Here is a 14,953-nt window from a genome sequence, read left to right on the forward strand (position 1 = left end):
CTAGTGACAAAGAAAGCTTATCATGTTTAAAAGGAGGAAGGAAAGTAGCAGTGCCTCTTGTTTCTGGGCACCACCTTCACCATCCCAACTTTCTTGAATCTGGCAGCAGCTTTGACCTTAGCAATACCTGTGTCTTTCCTTGCACTCATGATCTCATTCCTGGAGGCTTATCTGTCTGTCTGTTCCTGACTCAAATATTACAGTTTCCTTTTTTCTTCACTTAACACTATAGATATGCCAGAGGAGAACACAGTTTAGAGATATCCCTGCAGTGATTAAGCTTCATCCCTTATTCTGGAGCTTGCAGCATTAAATCTTCAGAAACCTTGAGAATATGATATGATAAGGAATTGGTATTCTTCTTTTCCTTCTTTTTTCTTCTGAATTCCTGGTTTGATCTAGACACCTGACTTCATCCGCACTTTTAAAACCATTTGCTTATGGAAATTACTACGTGTATGTGTATATATATACATATGCATATATATGTGTGCATATATACACGTGTGTGTGTGTATGTGTTTTTTCCCCTAACGGTTGAGGAAAGTTAGTAGTAGTTTTAAAGCTTTACTTTGCTATCGCTTAAGGACTTACAAATACATTTAAGTCACATGATATTTTTGGCATATTTTACTTTGCATTTAGCATCCATTACCATCCTAAGATACTGATTTTCATCTTTAACATTTTGTGACATGCATTGTGTTCCAGAACTGATTTAGAAGCTATATTTTCAGGGGGTATCTATGTTTAGTAAAAAGTCTTGTATAAAATTTAAAGTTTTTCAGGTACGGTGAACAAACTCTGCATATCCGTGTAGCTTTCAGTGTAGCTGAGTTGTGTGAATTACTAAAAATTGCATAGACAACTGTTAGAGAGAAAAATTCCAGAGGTGTTCGTGAGCTGCAGCTTATGCATCTGTTTTACGGAGATAGCTTGAAGGTAGAGCACTGTTCACATGTACAGTTTCATAAGGCAGAGACTCTTAAATCTAAGTATTTTTCAAAAATAGAGCATATAATGAAAAATTGTAATATTACAATTGGTAGCTCTTAAGCATTATATGAAAATCTTCATATTTCAGCATTAAAATTAAGGGCATATTTTCAAGCATTGACAAAATGAATTTATTTAATTCGTGCAAGATCAAGACTTCCTGATATGCAGGGGGAAAAAAAATCGTACTATTGGACAGTTACAGAATAATTTACCTGCTTTTGCATTCCTTGGACTTTTCCCAAAAGTATCTGTTGCTGAGCACAATCAGAAAAAAAAAATCATACTGGGTAGGATGAATAGATAATATCGAGGTTCCTAGGTTTTTATATATTTAATTATGAGCTGAAATGTGTAAGTAATTGCTACTCTTTACCAAAGATTAGAAAGACGTGAGGTGAATTTTTGGAGTATGTGATTTAATTCTTGTAGTTAATAACTGTTTATTATGTTCTTTTTCTCTTTTTTCTTTTTTTTTTTATTTTGTGTTTTGGGGGGTTTTTTGGGGTTTGTTTTTTTTTTTTAGGTTAGTATGGAATCCTTGAAAGAGCTGGATCAAAGACTGTTTGAAATGTACATTGAATTCAAGGCGGATCCAATAGTTGGGTCGTTAGAACCTGGCATTTACGCAGGATATTTTGATTGGAAAGATTGTCTGGTTCCAGCAGGTAAATTTCTGCTTATTAAACTCTGAAATTATTTTAACAGTGATTGATAGGAGCTAAAATATAGTGTGCAATTTAAAACTTTTTTCTAGTCTGTGTTTTTAACTTTTGACAAGTTCTTATTATAAGTTCTTTTTCACAGGCTTTGCTTAATTCCTAAATAATTTTTCAAATCCCCCCAAATGATTAAAGCAGCTTTTATCATTGATAATCTCTTTAATACTTGTTTTTTGTGATTATTTTGCTTCATTGCTTATATATAATAGAAAGTATTACAAAAGATGTCTTTGCTATTTTCTTATGACATTCAGTGAGATTGTTTGGGATTTTTTCCACAGAATCTGGCTACTTTTGTAATAGATGTAATTACAGTTCTGAAATGGTAAAATTAGGAGAAAATTCATGCTGTAATAGTAGTTCAGCAAAGAATGTTAAACCATCGAAGAAGGGCAGGTATAAGATATTTAGAATGACTGAGTTTGTCATTATTTAGGTGCTTTAAGAGCCTCTGTTTTAAGGAAGTGTAATATAAATGAGTCTATTTTTTTAAGTAGTGAATGCTGTGCACATGCTACTGTTTAGGACCTTTGAATATCTAGGTTGTCGTATCTAAACCAAACACATCTAAGCAGCTTATCACATGAATGCACAGTTAATACCAAGTAGAAATTAGTTGCAATAACATAGTACTTGGCATTTGAAAGGTGATTTTGTATTAATTTTTGGTAAATCGGTGGCAATTTGTACTTTCTGATCTGATTGTTTCAGAGATTTGTATATGGCAAGCTTAGTAGAAAAGTTGTGGTGTTTTTGAATTTGGTAGGGAGGTAGTAACAAGAAGCAGACTTGTAATCCGTGAATCTGGAGCTGCGGTGCTTGCTCACTGGGCCTTAAAACACAAAGTTCTTGTGGTTTATTGCTTCAGAGAAAAGTGTTTCTACTATCTTTTGTTACGACTTCTGTGCTCAGAACATATGCTCTAATACAGTTTATTGCAGAAATAACTTAGATTTTAATCTTGCACATTCAGATTTCTGTCTGAATAATACGTAACTTCTCATCGTGTTTGAGGTGTGGCATGAAACTTGGCATGTTTGCGTTCCCACCAGCTAAGAGAAAGAAATTGTTGTGTCAACTTTTTATCCTTTCTTGATCCTAGTGCATTGTGATCAACTTACTAGACTCATGTTGCCTTTAAGATTATTCTGTAGTGTTTTTTTTTTTCATTTAGAGGGAATATGGAATTTCTGTTAGAGGTGTGCTATAGTCTACTTGTCTGATTTATTGTTGGTTTTACATACTTTCTCTGCAACTTTAAGGCAAAAATCGAAGTAAAGATGGTAAATATAAGAGATTCCTCCTCAGGATTACATATCATAGTGTTGGCCAAGAGGTGCCAATCTGACGTAGTAAAAAAGTTGTTGTTGGTGGTGGTGGTTTGGTTTCTTTTAATTCCCGAGTTAAATGTGTTAAGAAGGAAGATTGCGCTGGTTTTGGCTGAGAGGCCTAAAAGGGTCTGTGATGGTTTAACGCCAGCCGTCAACTAAGCACCACACAGCTGTTCACTCAGTCTTCCCTGGTGGGATGGGGGAGAGAATCAGAACGTTAAGAGTGAGAAAACACATGGATTGAGATAAAGACAGTTTACTAGGTAAAGCAAAAGCCACATGTGCAAGCAAGGCAAAACAAGGGATTCATTTATTACTTCCCATTGGCAGGCAGGTGCTCCAGGAAGGCGGGGCTCCATCACACGTAACGGTTCCTTGGGAAGACAAATTGCCTTAACTCTGAATATCCCCCCCCACCCCCTTCCTTCTTCACTCAGCTTTTTTTTTTTTTAATGGCCTGGGCATGACATCATATAGTGTGGAGTATGCCTCTGGTCGTTTGAGGTCAGCTGTCCTGGCTGTCCCCTCCCAACTTCCTGTGCCCCCCAGCTTACTCGCTGATGTGGTGGTGTGGGAGGCAGAAAAGGTCTTGACTCTGTGTGAGCACCACTCAGTGATAACAAGAACATCTCTGAATTATCAACACTCTTTTCAGCACAAATCCAAAACACAGCCCCATAGCAGCTGCTATCAAGAAAATTACCTCAATTAGTTAATTATCCCAGCCAAAACCAGCACAAACATAGCGTCACTTCATCCGTGCTTCTCCGCCTTGATGAACTAGGGACATCTTGGTAAGCAAGGACATCTTCCACTGATGATCAGGTTGCTCAGAACCTTGTCCAACCTGACCTTGAATGTATGTTTCCAGGGATGGGGCATCTACCACCTCTCTGGAAAACCTGTTCCAGTGTTTCACCACCCTCATTGGAAAAAATTCCTTCCTTATATCTAGTCTAAATCTCCCCTCTTTTAGTTGAAAACCATCACCCCTTGTCCTGTCACAACAGGACTTGCTAAAAAGACTCCTCATCATTAACTCTATCCCAGCCAAAACAAGGACGAAGTATATCTTTGAGTACCTTCAGTTTGTCTGCTTCTAGCAACAGTTAGTTGACCCTGAAAGTATATGGTGCTCTGAAGATAAACATTAGTAAGTGAAAGGGAGAGCATCCCTTTTAGAGGAAGTAGATGAACTTCATTTTTGTAAAGGACTGGGAAAAAAACAAAACAAAACAAACCACCTCTTCATGGGGCATATGGGAATCTGACTTTTTCCAATATTTAATTAAAAAAAAAAAATCACCCAGCAGGCATATAATTGATTTTTTTCCAATCAACTAGTATTGACAAGCAACATTAAATTGTGCAATGAGACTCTAGTGGAGAAAATATACCCTTATGTAATCTAAAAATCTAGTACTGCAGTAGATATACTATCTTTTCACTTCTCTCTTAGGAAGAAACCAAAACAGAGAAATCTCTACTTTACAGTTTGTCTCCCAAGTACCGCATGAAAAGTATCTACTTTATAAAACTAAAATAGCATACGGATGACTGAGTGGGTCAAACATACACTTCACTAAAGGATTTATTGAAGATAGACACATTGATTTGTTGAGGAAAAAATGTTATTTGTATAGTAGAAATTACTGTCTGTTCTTCAGTAAACTTTATGACTGCAAAATTTAAAGTTTTATTTGAGTCATTTGGCTGGTTTAAATCTTGACTTTTGTAGCCTCAATTTTAAAAGAGAAAAAATTGATGTCGTTGTCAAGGCAAAACAATTAGGCTTCAGTTGTGTTTCTGAGAGCTACTATCAGTGATGTGTAGTGTTGCATAATTAAAGTTACTCAACGTTCCTTAGTGGATACAGCTACGCCTGATCGACAAGATGTAATAGTTTGGCCTGAAGTTTTTTTAAGACGGTGTTTCTGCATTAGCTTTCAAATAGTACTAGTGACAGTAAAAGGCAAATTCTGACAAGAACTGTTCTTTGTTTGCAAGGAAAAAAGAGAGCAAAGACATCGATTTGCTCTTATTTAAAAGATAAGGTAAAAGGTGGGTGATGCAGTCTGAAAGTTTGAAGCATCCCATCTGGCAAGTGAAAATGTGACCGGAGTGGGGACATGCTGATGTCACAGATGTGTCTTTTGCAAAGGACATTTTAGAGAAAAGTGAATATGAAAATACTTGGCAATTGGTTAGTAATAACATTGAGAATTTTCTAATGATGAGTTGTTGCTAGTCCAGCCCATAGCTTCAAGACTGCAGCTGGTTTTGGACATTGTACTGGTTGAGCACTTGCGAGTATTCCTTCCATGATGCTCCCCCTGCTGTCACCAAGCAAAACTAAGAATCTGGAAGTGTGAATTAAATGCAGAGAACACCTGATCTGGAGTATTGGGCAGATCATGCTTTTGGGTAGATGGAATCATTCATGGGGAGGATACCAGTAGTGGTAGAACGTAAGATAGCTGCAAGGGAGGGAGCAGCCTGGAACTACAAGCTTGTGATAAAGACTGGTATCAAGCAAGGAACAAAGGGGGAAACAAGGATTGGATTAGCAAGGTAGAAATGTAAAATAGGGTCGGATTTAGAAATAGAATTAACACAGAGATGGATCGAAAGGGGTTATACAAATGAGGCAGACTTGAAGTGCAAATAAAAGGGCCGAGAGGTCTGATACTCACGAGACCAGTGAGCTTACCAGAAGCTGCAGTGTAACCGAAGAAATTTCCTCCATTTTGCACTGTGGTCCTCGAGGGATGACAGCCATTAACATTACTGCTCCCTTTCTTTGCGCAGCTGACTGAAGCTATTTATATATTTACCATATGCTTACAGTAACACTACAGGCAGGGCTACATGCTATATATAGGCAGTACCACTGAGAAACGTAACAACGGCCTAAATGTTTTGCTTTGCCAATGCCATCTTTTTTTAGAATCAAAGCTGCAAAAGTCAAGATCTGCAACATCAGCCAAATGAGTCAAATGTATATAAATCTGCTGTGCAGAAGTTACACGTATGTATTGCCAATTCTGCCATATAGACCAACGCAGCAGGAGAACTTCCCAGTTTCCCTTCCTTTTGTTTGTTTGTTTGATTTCTTGTTAGTGTGGGTAAAAATTATGTACAAGATAAAAAACTCCACAATATCAAGCAAGTATAATCCGAGCTTATATAATAACGTTTTTTCCCACGTGGATACACTTGACTTGCTTCATGAAATAGAGACTGTTTTGGAGATAAAACTGGGCTTTGTATTAAGTGAAGCTGTTACAGGCAAAAATCTATCCTCAGCTGTTACAGATTTTGAAAAGTGAGTGAAGCATCATCTGGGGTACGGCCAGAAAGTGGAGGGGCAGGATTCTGTCCCTGCCTCTGGAGGGTTTTCTGTGTTGTGTTAATAAGTCACTTAAGCATTATCATCTTTATCTTTAAAAAGCGTTCTTTGACTCCTGTCTGTTTGAACACTCATGTTTAATTTGACTGTGTAAAGTCTTGCAATGTACTGAATATCCAGAAAAATCTAATCCTCAAAAACCTTGACAATCTGTTTGTCACTGGCAACTTTGCAGTCATCTGTCTGTAAGTACTGGGACGATACTTCCTGCATCATATAATTCATGGGGAAATAGAAGAGAAAATAGAAGAGTTGTAATCAATGAACAGTTCTGAAGAAGAAATTAGAATGAAATTAAGAAGTCTGCCTTTTGAGCAAGCTGTGAAAAATATGTAATATTTCTATCAGTTTGGAAAAAGCCTTGCTAACTTAAGCAATTGTCCTGTAATACATATGGGTTTTGTTACAGTTTTAAATATAAGGAAGGGCAAATTTTTTGCATGAGTTAAATTTTAATTTAGCGTAAGTGCTACAACTTTTATTGTTCAGTTTTTCAATATATATGCTCTTTTCAATATGGAAGTTCTGAAATCAGAAAAAATATGTGCACAGCATAATTGTACATTTGCCCCTTTATTTTGATCTAAGGTGTGACTGCTGGTTTTAGAAGGCAGTATTAACTGAATTAGATTTATTGTTAATAAATAACTTTCTTTTAAATTTTCATTTTAATTTCCATCTTGACTTCTAAGTCTTTACAACAAAGACTTCGATTTTAAACATGCAGCAACAGTGAAATCTAGTTTGGTTCTGTTTTTCTTGTTTGAAACGTTGTTCTAATTTAACCTCTGGTATTAGCAGAATTAAGAGATGAAAGGAATAATGAGAAACATAATGTTAATCAGTCGTGGAGAGTGTGTGTGTGTGTGTGTGTGTATACTGGTCAATCTGCTAGTTCAGCAGAGGAGGTTTTTTCATTTATGTTCATTCTTCTCTCTCTCAGTAGTAAGTTGTGTTTTGTTGGGTTTTTTAAATTCAATTTTAAATGCATGTATTTTGTCGTAGTCACCTGACAGAATTAGGCTCTGTGTTCTCTTCCGGATTCCAAGCCTGTAGTCATTTGGAGAGTGAATGAGGCAGTTGTGTTACTCTGAACTAGGATAGAAAAGATTTGTGTGTTGAAGTTTGCGCAGTGCAAGGAAAAACAGTTGTATGTGGGCATTCAGTCTTTTAGATTATTAATGTGGATTTTTGCATGCAAATGTCAAATTATTTTTAATAATATGTCATTTTGTTGTATTTCATTTTTTTACATATACAACACTATATTTGTACAAATTCAAGACAATAGTAAGTGTGGGTTTGTTTACCACACAAAGTGGGTGTTCATTTATTTTTCTGAGGCGTGCAGATATGTTGATTGCTTTTCATAAATTATTTTTTGAAATGCTGGCTGCTGTACAGTCTAGCCAACATTCAGTCAAAGTTCACAGGATGCAGAGTTGCAGAGGCTAGTCTGACAGTCCTCTTAAAATACATATCTTCTGTGTGTTACTGATGTTATCAGATACTGGGGGGGGATTTTTTTTTTTGGTAGTATTTTAAATTTCACATTGCATTGAAAGTTTCAGGTGATTTCACATTTTCAACTGAAAATTGATTGTTTCTGTGTTTAGATATTCATTCTGGTTTTGGCATAAACTGAATGTAGTAGAGTTAAATTGGAATTTCTTCTTATTTGGCATGTTAAAAGTGCATCATTTGAAACATTTCAAATATATCAAATGCCACTCTTAAAGTAAAAGGTTAAGCGCGTCAGATCTGCTAAATCAGATTTCATACACTTGTCACACCTCTTATCTGTTATTTGTCTGATTTTAAAATGTAATAAAAAAACTTTTATTGGCAATAGCTTGATGAAAAGGTATTCAACAGTTAAAAAATGAAATATCAAAAGGCATATTTAATTTGTAGTTACACAGCGACATACTTGTCAACCCTAACTTTTCTTCTTTTGTTTAATTTGGGGCACCAGCACCCTGCTTATATGAAAGATGACAAGTGCATTTACATCTTAAAAACATTTGGATATAGCAGATTTTTTTAAAATATAGGCAATTTCTTCTTGACTGAAATGTGCAAAATGGTTTGGTTTGAAATCTCTGTAACCCTTTAGATTTCTTCTAATGCTCCAAGTGGATGGCTTCAGAATTATCTGACTAGATGTATGTGATTTTGAACTCCAACAGATCTCAAAATATTGATGGCCTGTGTTTAGGAATAGTCTGTCTTTCTTCATGTTTTAGGAAGGTCAAATTCTGCTATTTTGTTGCAGGGATATAATGTGCTAATTAGTCTTTGTACGTGAAGAGGAAGAAAACAATGCATTTGCAGTTCTATTGCATGTAACAAATAAATGCCATAATAGTAAGGAAAAGAAAAAAAAGGCATTCTGCATTGATAAATAGAGTTGCTAAAGGACTTGCCAGTTGTGCTTATTTTGTTACAAAATGCCAGTTGTTTAACTGTTCATAGTTATTTGTGTCTAGCTGTTGGAGTACAAAGAGAGGGTACAGGCTGATGCCCAATCAGCACCTGAAGAAAGAGAGAAACAGCTGTGTATCTGTGCTGGTGTGTTTGTGCCTTTGGGGACAAACTTTCTGAAACACCAGAGAATTCTTATACTCAGTACTCTCTAAATACTCCAGCTATGTTAATTCTCATTCAAACTAACTGCATTTGCAGCAAATATATGTTAGTCAATTGATATTTTGTCATTATAGTAAGGAAATATTAACTCTGTTCTTTATCAACAATCAAATTTTTGTTAGGATGAGTTGTATTCAGCATCCTTAAATCACCTTTCAAGCAACTAGTGTAACAATCTGAGTGTTGCATGACTGCAGTTCTTGCATTTGATTTACTACACGTAATTCCTTGCAGAACAGAATCATATACTAAATTTCAAAGTCAGGGATTGTGTTGCAGCCTTTCAATCAATTTTGTAAAAAATTAATTTGTTGCTTGAAATATAAGCACAAATTTCACTACATGTTTCAAAATACCTTCATTTGTGTAACTTCATTTTAATCTCAGATTTTTCTTCAATTTCACTTTCAGACATTCAGGTTTCATTACATTTCTCTCTTGACAACAGTGAGATTTCTTTCGCGCATTACATTGGTAATGAATTACAAGTATTAAGGATCGTTCTAGCTGGTGAAATGGAATGAACATTGTACCTTCTCTGTCCTTGGAAACAGTTGAAAAAGATGAGAACAGGAGAAAGGACTGTTTCTCCAGCTTCCTGTAGTTTCTGCCGACAGGTTGTCTTTAATTTCTGTCTATTATAGAAATCCCAGTAGGTACTGTCCTGGAAAGACACTGCATTTTCCTGTCTCTACCTGCGAGATACTGAGTTGCACTTGCATGTAGACTTCATTGGGTATCTTCCTGTGCTCCCTCACTCTTCTGGCATGCAAGATTTTCTGCTGCTAATTTTGAATCGAGTTTCTTGTTGCCTGGTCTCAGCAGACTCTCGACTTCACATGCAGTAAAAGTTTATCTGCAACTTAACTTCTGTTTCTTATGCTTCTCCTTGCTTTGCACGTGCCTGCCTTCATTCACAGTTCCACTTTATAGCACGTGCCTCTATTAAGCTTACCAGTCGTTGTTTCCCTCATTGTCATCCGTATCTCCCTCTGCTTTTCTTTTGCTTTCCCTGTCAAACCCCTTCCTGCAGTACCTTATGGCATTTCTGTCTATGCTGTGCTAGAGACTGTTAAACTCCAGGAATGTCTGACAAGTCCGAAGTCTCTTTTGTTGCTTAGCCAGTTGCAGGAAGTTGTACCATACTTGTCTCCAGTTTGGCGTTTCGAAGGCCAGTTTGATCTTTACCTGAGAAACTTGTCATCAGTTCAGCATTTTCTAGTTCATGAAAGTATTAGTTCCCAGTCCAGCTCTGGGTGGAAATGTGTTAGTGTCAACAGCCTTTTCCAGGTTTTTGTTACAAGGAAACCTAGATATTTTTTTAGACCCTTAAGATGTCTTGGAACAGTTGCATTTTTCATATGGTATGGGCTAAGGTATACAATTACATGTCCTGTTTTGAGGTTGTCGGTGCTGCAGACAGGATCCCATGGAAATCAAGGTATCCTTTTTAAAAGTTGGGTTCAAGAAACTGTGGCACTTTAAACTGGGGAAGAATTTATTTTAGGTCATACTGAGGCTGTAGTCACAGTTTCAGAAGACAGAGTGTGCACGGGAGCACTGTGAGGTCAGGAAGCATCCATGATTAATATTTGGGAAGCTTCAGTGCGGTGTAGTTACCTACTCGCAGGTGACTGTGGGCCTCATTTAAGGCCAGTGATTGATCTGCAGTAGAGTTTTGTCTGTTCCTGTTTGTAGCTAAGTCATAGTCTTCTAGCTCAAATTATAAAGGAACAGAGTTTTGTGAGTGATACTTAAATGGGAACTCCCAAGTTAAAACTTTCCTGTTGGTCTGAGTGAACTCAGCTGTATCAAAATTACCAAACTTGTCTATGTGGGGAGCTGCCTCTGTAGTTCCTATAGTTCATGCTGCTGTGCTTAGAGAATTGATTTGTTTTGTTAACCTTTAGCATGTTGGTACTAGTTAGAAACAATCCATAACAGCGTGCGTCCTCCCCTGATAAAAGTGCTTGTGGTGGAGATGCTTCAAGGGCCATACAACAGAGTGTTACAGTACCTCCTGTACCACCTGTGCAGATGCGGAGAATCATCTTAAAATACCTGGCCCCAGAGAGCCCAGCAGGGGAGGTCCAAAAGCCTTGATGCTCTTAGTAAACCCAGTGGTCAGTTCACATTCTTGGTTACAGTTTGAAATGTTGCATAAGGGGTTTGTGGTCAAGCATAAAACAATATTGAATTTAAGATGAAAGAGGAGTGATAAAAACAATTATTTTCTAATCCCTGATGTGTGCATGTAGGATGCTGTAGTTTAAAAACACTGATGAAAATACCATTTCCAAAATGTACCTTGCCACTGGACAGCTGAACTAGCAGTCAGAAAATAGCTGTCTGCTCGGTGCTTCAGTAACACTTTCTGTCCAGGGGTGTGTGCTTGTTTTTGGGTTGAAAACTGTAGTGTAAGGAATCCTAGCTTTCTATGCAAAATTTCTATACAAAATTCAGCCTGGAGCGTATTCTTTCTGTAGCCAAGTTATCAAGCCCTTGAACTCTTACATTTTAAGTGGGAAAATATGATAGACTTCTAACAGTACAGCAGATCCATTGTAATAAAAAGCATTTCATTAGCTTAAAATTTCTTTACACGACAAAGCAATTTAAATTTAATGAAACACTTAAAGTTTATTGATGTGTGGATGAAATTATGGTGTTGGACTTGTTCAGTGGCTGAAGTAATTCAAAATTATTAAAAGCCTTTACTTTGAACTGTGAAAAATCTTAAGCCTTCCAGTTATTGTGGGTCACTCCTGAGTCCAGATAGCTTCCAAATGTTAATTTTGGACTTGAACAATTTTTAAGGATCTATTGTTCAGGTTATGTAAAGCCATTTTTCATTTCAAATCCGTGACCTTTTCAAAATGCTGTAGGATTCAGTGAAACTTGGAAGTGAAAAACTATGAAATAGTAACACCGGAAGCCAGTGCAAGTTCTCACCTTTGTTGTAACAAATAGGATAAATAAGCAGTCTCGCAGAATACTGTGTGTGCCTTGCAACAATTTTTAACTAACTTTTTCTCTTTTCTAGCAGAGTAGAGGACAGTTAGATTTTGTTTGGTTTTGTTTCATGTTGGGGTTTTGTTTTTGTGTTTTGTTTGGGGGGTTTTTTTGGTTGGTTTTACTGCAGTAACATCTCTAAAAGCTGCTGTAGTTGGTTTCCAACTCTGTATTAAACAGACAGATAAATAAAATTCTGCATTAAATTCAGTTTATGACATTTTTAATTTAAGATATTCTCTTGCAGTAATTATTGCTGGTTTGCTGATCTGCCTGCATTTGACTGCAGTACTTGATACAGTTTTAAATACGTGCCTTGGTAAAAGTAAGGACTGACTGAAAGTCAAAATGATGACAGTCACTTCAAGGTCATCCCAAGTGACCAAGTCTGTGGGGAAAAAAAAGAACCACAACCCAAAAACCCGAAAACCTAGATTTTATCATAGAACTCAAATTTGAGAATTTGGTGAAATGAAGCAGAGCATGGCCTCCTACTGTGTCTTCCACAGAATCCACCACACCTGTAACCAAGGTCCCTTTCTTTGGTCAGATCTTTCCCATGACTTCCACTGTCCCTCCAAAATACTGCTACCTATTAGTGTTTGCTTCCAAGCTAATATCCTGGCTTTGATTTTGTTGCCAATTTGCTGAATTTCGTTACTAAGGACAAATAAAAATTCCATGTATCCACAAAGGGTACACAAAGTAGTTTGGAAGTATGTTTGTAAAAATATTAACAGCAAGTCCTGTGGTTTCTTTCAGCGTGGTGACTGCTTGTGTTTCTTGCATTGAGAATGTTCACAGACCTTTGCAGAATTAGGTTCCAGAAGTATTGGGGAGTTTATATTTGCAACACCTGCTTCTTACCATTGTACCTCTGATATAATTCAATAGAAATAGCAACATTTTAAAAAATTATTAATTGTACTAACAAAATGATAATACAGTAAGATGGGAAAATTGTGCATCTTACTGCTACTAGTAATCTTTTTGCTCAAAGCACACTTTCAAAGTTTCTTACTTACAGGAAAAAAAATCATTTAAAAAAGTTCTTACTCTACTTCCTTTTGCCGTGTTTACCTTTTCTTTTACTTACCGGAGTATGTCGGTCGTCAGTCACTGTAAGAAATGCAGGATGTGTTTCACTGGTGACTAAGAGGCTTTTCATGTAACTGGAAGGTTAGACAGGTGCAGGACATAACTGGACACTGAAATTATTAGTGTCTATATTGTTCCAAATACTTTCTTTGTGAAATTTGTCTCTTTTGGATCGGTTGGCTTCAGTTTTTCTCACTTCTTATAATAATAATATTTGAGTGACAACCAAAGTAAATTCATAAACAGAGTATATCTCCAAGCCCATTCTTCATTTATGAAATTGCTGTCATTTTGCATATGACAGGCTATTATTACAGTAAAGTGACTTCAGGAATTATGAGAAGATCACGCAGTTTCCCGAATGTGAGTCTGTGTTTTGAAAGGTTTTAATAATTTTAGGTTTTATAAAATCATGAAAGGACACCTTCAGGGTGCCTTAAAAATGATGTGTTTGAAAGAAATAAATGAATATTCTTGCAGACTGTGCTTGGTTTGTGTTAATGAAAGGAAATATTGCTTGAGATTTTTTGATTCAACTGTTCACAGTTTTGATAGAGATGTTGATTTTAGTATACCTTACAATTAAAGAAGTTATTTGCTTTTGCCATTGAATTGGTCATTCTGTATCTTTATGGTGCATAGAGCTACCTTCTTTTATCCATAAAGCACATCTTTTTAAATTGACACTTCTATTTATCACAGAAGTCCTCCTGTATCAGGATATATAGGGGCAGTGTGAAGGGCTTAGTGTGTGTTGCTGACTTCAGCTCCCACTGAGTCCACTGGTCCCCACTGAGTCCCCTGGTCATGTGACTGGCCATTAACCTCCACATCTGTAAAGTGAGACACCTGTCTGGGATTGGCAAAGACCACTAAATGTGATGAGTTACCACACTCAGGCTTTCGGAAGCCTTTATCAAAATTGTGAATGTTTGGGGTTTTTTTTATAAGTGCCTCACTTGTGAAGAATTTGGAATGTGCTTTAAGTGAGTGACAAACAGGGCAGAGTACTGGAAATGATATGAGTACCAGGCTTCAGAAGAATGTAGGTGCTAGTTTTACAAGATGATGATACTCTTAGGAAGTCCACCACCCACCAGCTGCTCTGTTCCACAGTTTCTCTGTTTTTTAAATCTGGAAAAAAAAGTCATAAACAGAATTTTTAAGCAGCAGAGCAGTTTCTAGATCAGCACACTCCAACTTTATTTTATGAGGGGACTGTTGATGCAGATGGTGTTTTTGAAAATATGTCCAATATAAATCAAATATATATACACTAAGCATTCTGTCCCCTCTTGTGTGCAGTATTTTGTCTTGCTTCAGTGTTTCACTTGCTCACAGATACTGGAAATTTAAGAATGTTCTGCAGCCAGAAGACAGCCGTTAAGTTCGCGCTCTGCCAGGTTTCCTGGGTGTTCACAGAAGGCTCTCAATCCTGCCTTACAAACTGCTCAAGTTGGTGGGAACCTAGTCGTATCAGGGATGTGTGTCCTGTTGATTCTTCAGCACATTATGTGTTGGTTATTAACACTCTCTGCTTTATCAAAAGAAAATCCTTTAGCATTTAAATGGTTCTTACAATGGAAATCTAGTGCTGATAGAACTTACACACGTAATGACAGCATAATGACTACTATATGCTGAAAATTAGGGGCAGCAGAGGAAGGGAACTTGTTAAAAGTTTTTCTTGGGCAGAATGAAGCAGTATTTGCTTAGGAAGCCATCCCAGAGACAAT

At 36.8% G+C, this 14,953-nt stretch overlaps 1 protein-coding gene across 1 annotated transcript in view; it reads left to right on the forward strand.

Annotated features, from left to right (window-relative positions):
• The window catches only part of EXOC2 (exocyst complex component 2), a gene marked incomplete at its 5' end in the record, with an annotated part of 102,134 nt that overhangs the window by 66,220 nt on the left and 20,961 nt on the right, over positions 1-14,953 (forward strand). Inside the window, one exon of the mRNA XM_010144523.1 lies at positions 1,523-1,664. Coding sequence (XP_010142825.1) covers positions 1,523-1,664 — 142 coding nt within the window. The remainder of the gene's footprint in view (positions 1-1,522; positions 1,665-14,953) is intronic.

The sequence above is a fragment of the Buceros rhinoceros genome, unplaced genomic scaffold (assembly GCF_000710305.1).
Source record: "Buceros rhinoceros silvestris isolate BGI_N320 unplaced genomic scaffold, ASM71030v1 scaffold10771, whole genome shotgun sequence".
Classification (NCBI taxonomy): Eukaryota; Metazoa; Chordata; class Aves; order Bucerotiformes; family Bucerotidae; genus Buceros; species Buceros rhinoceros.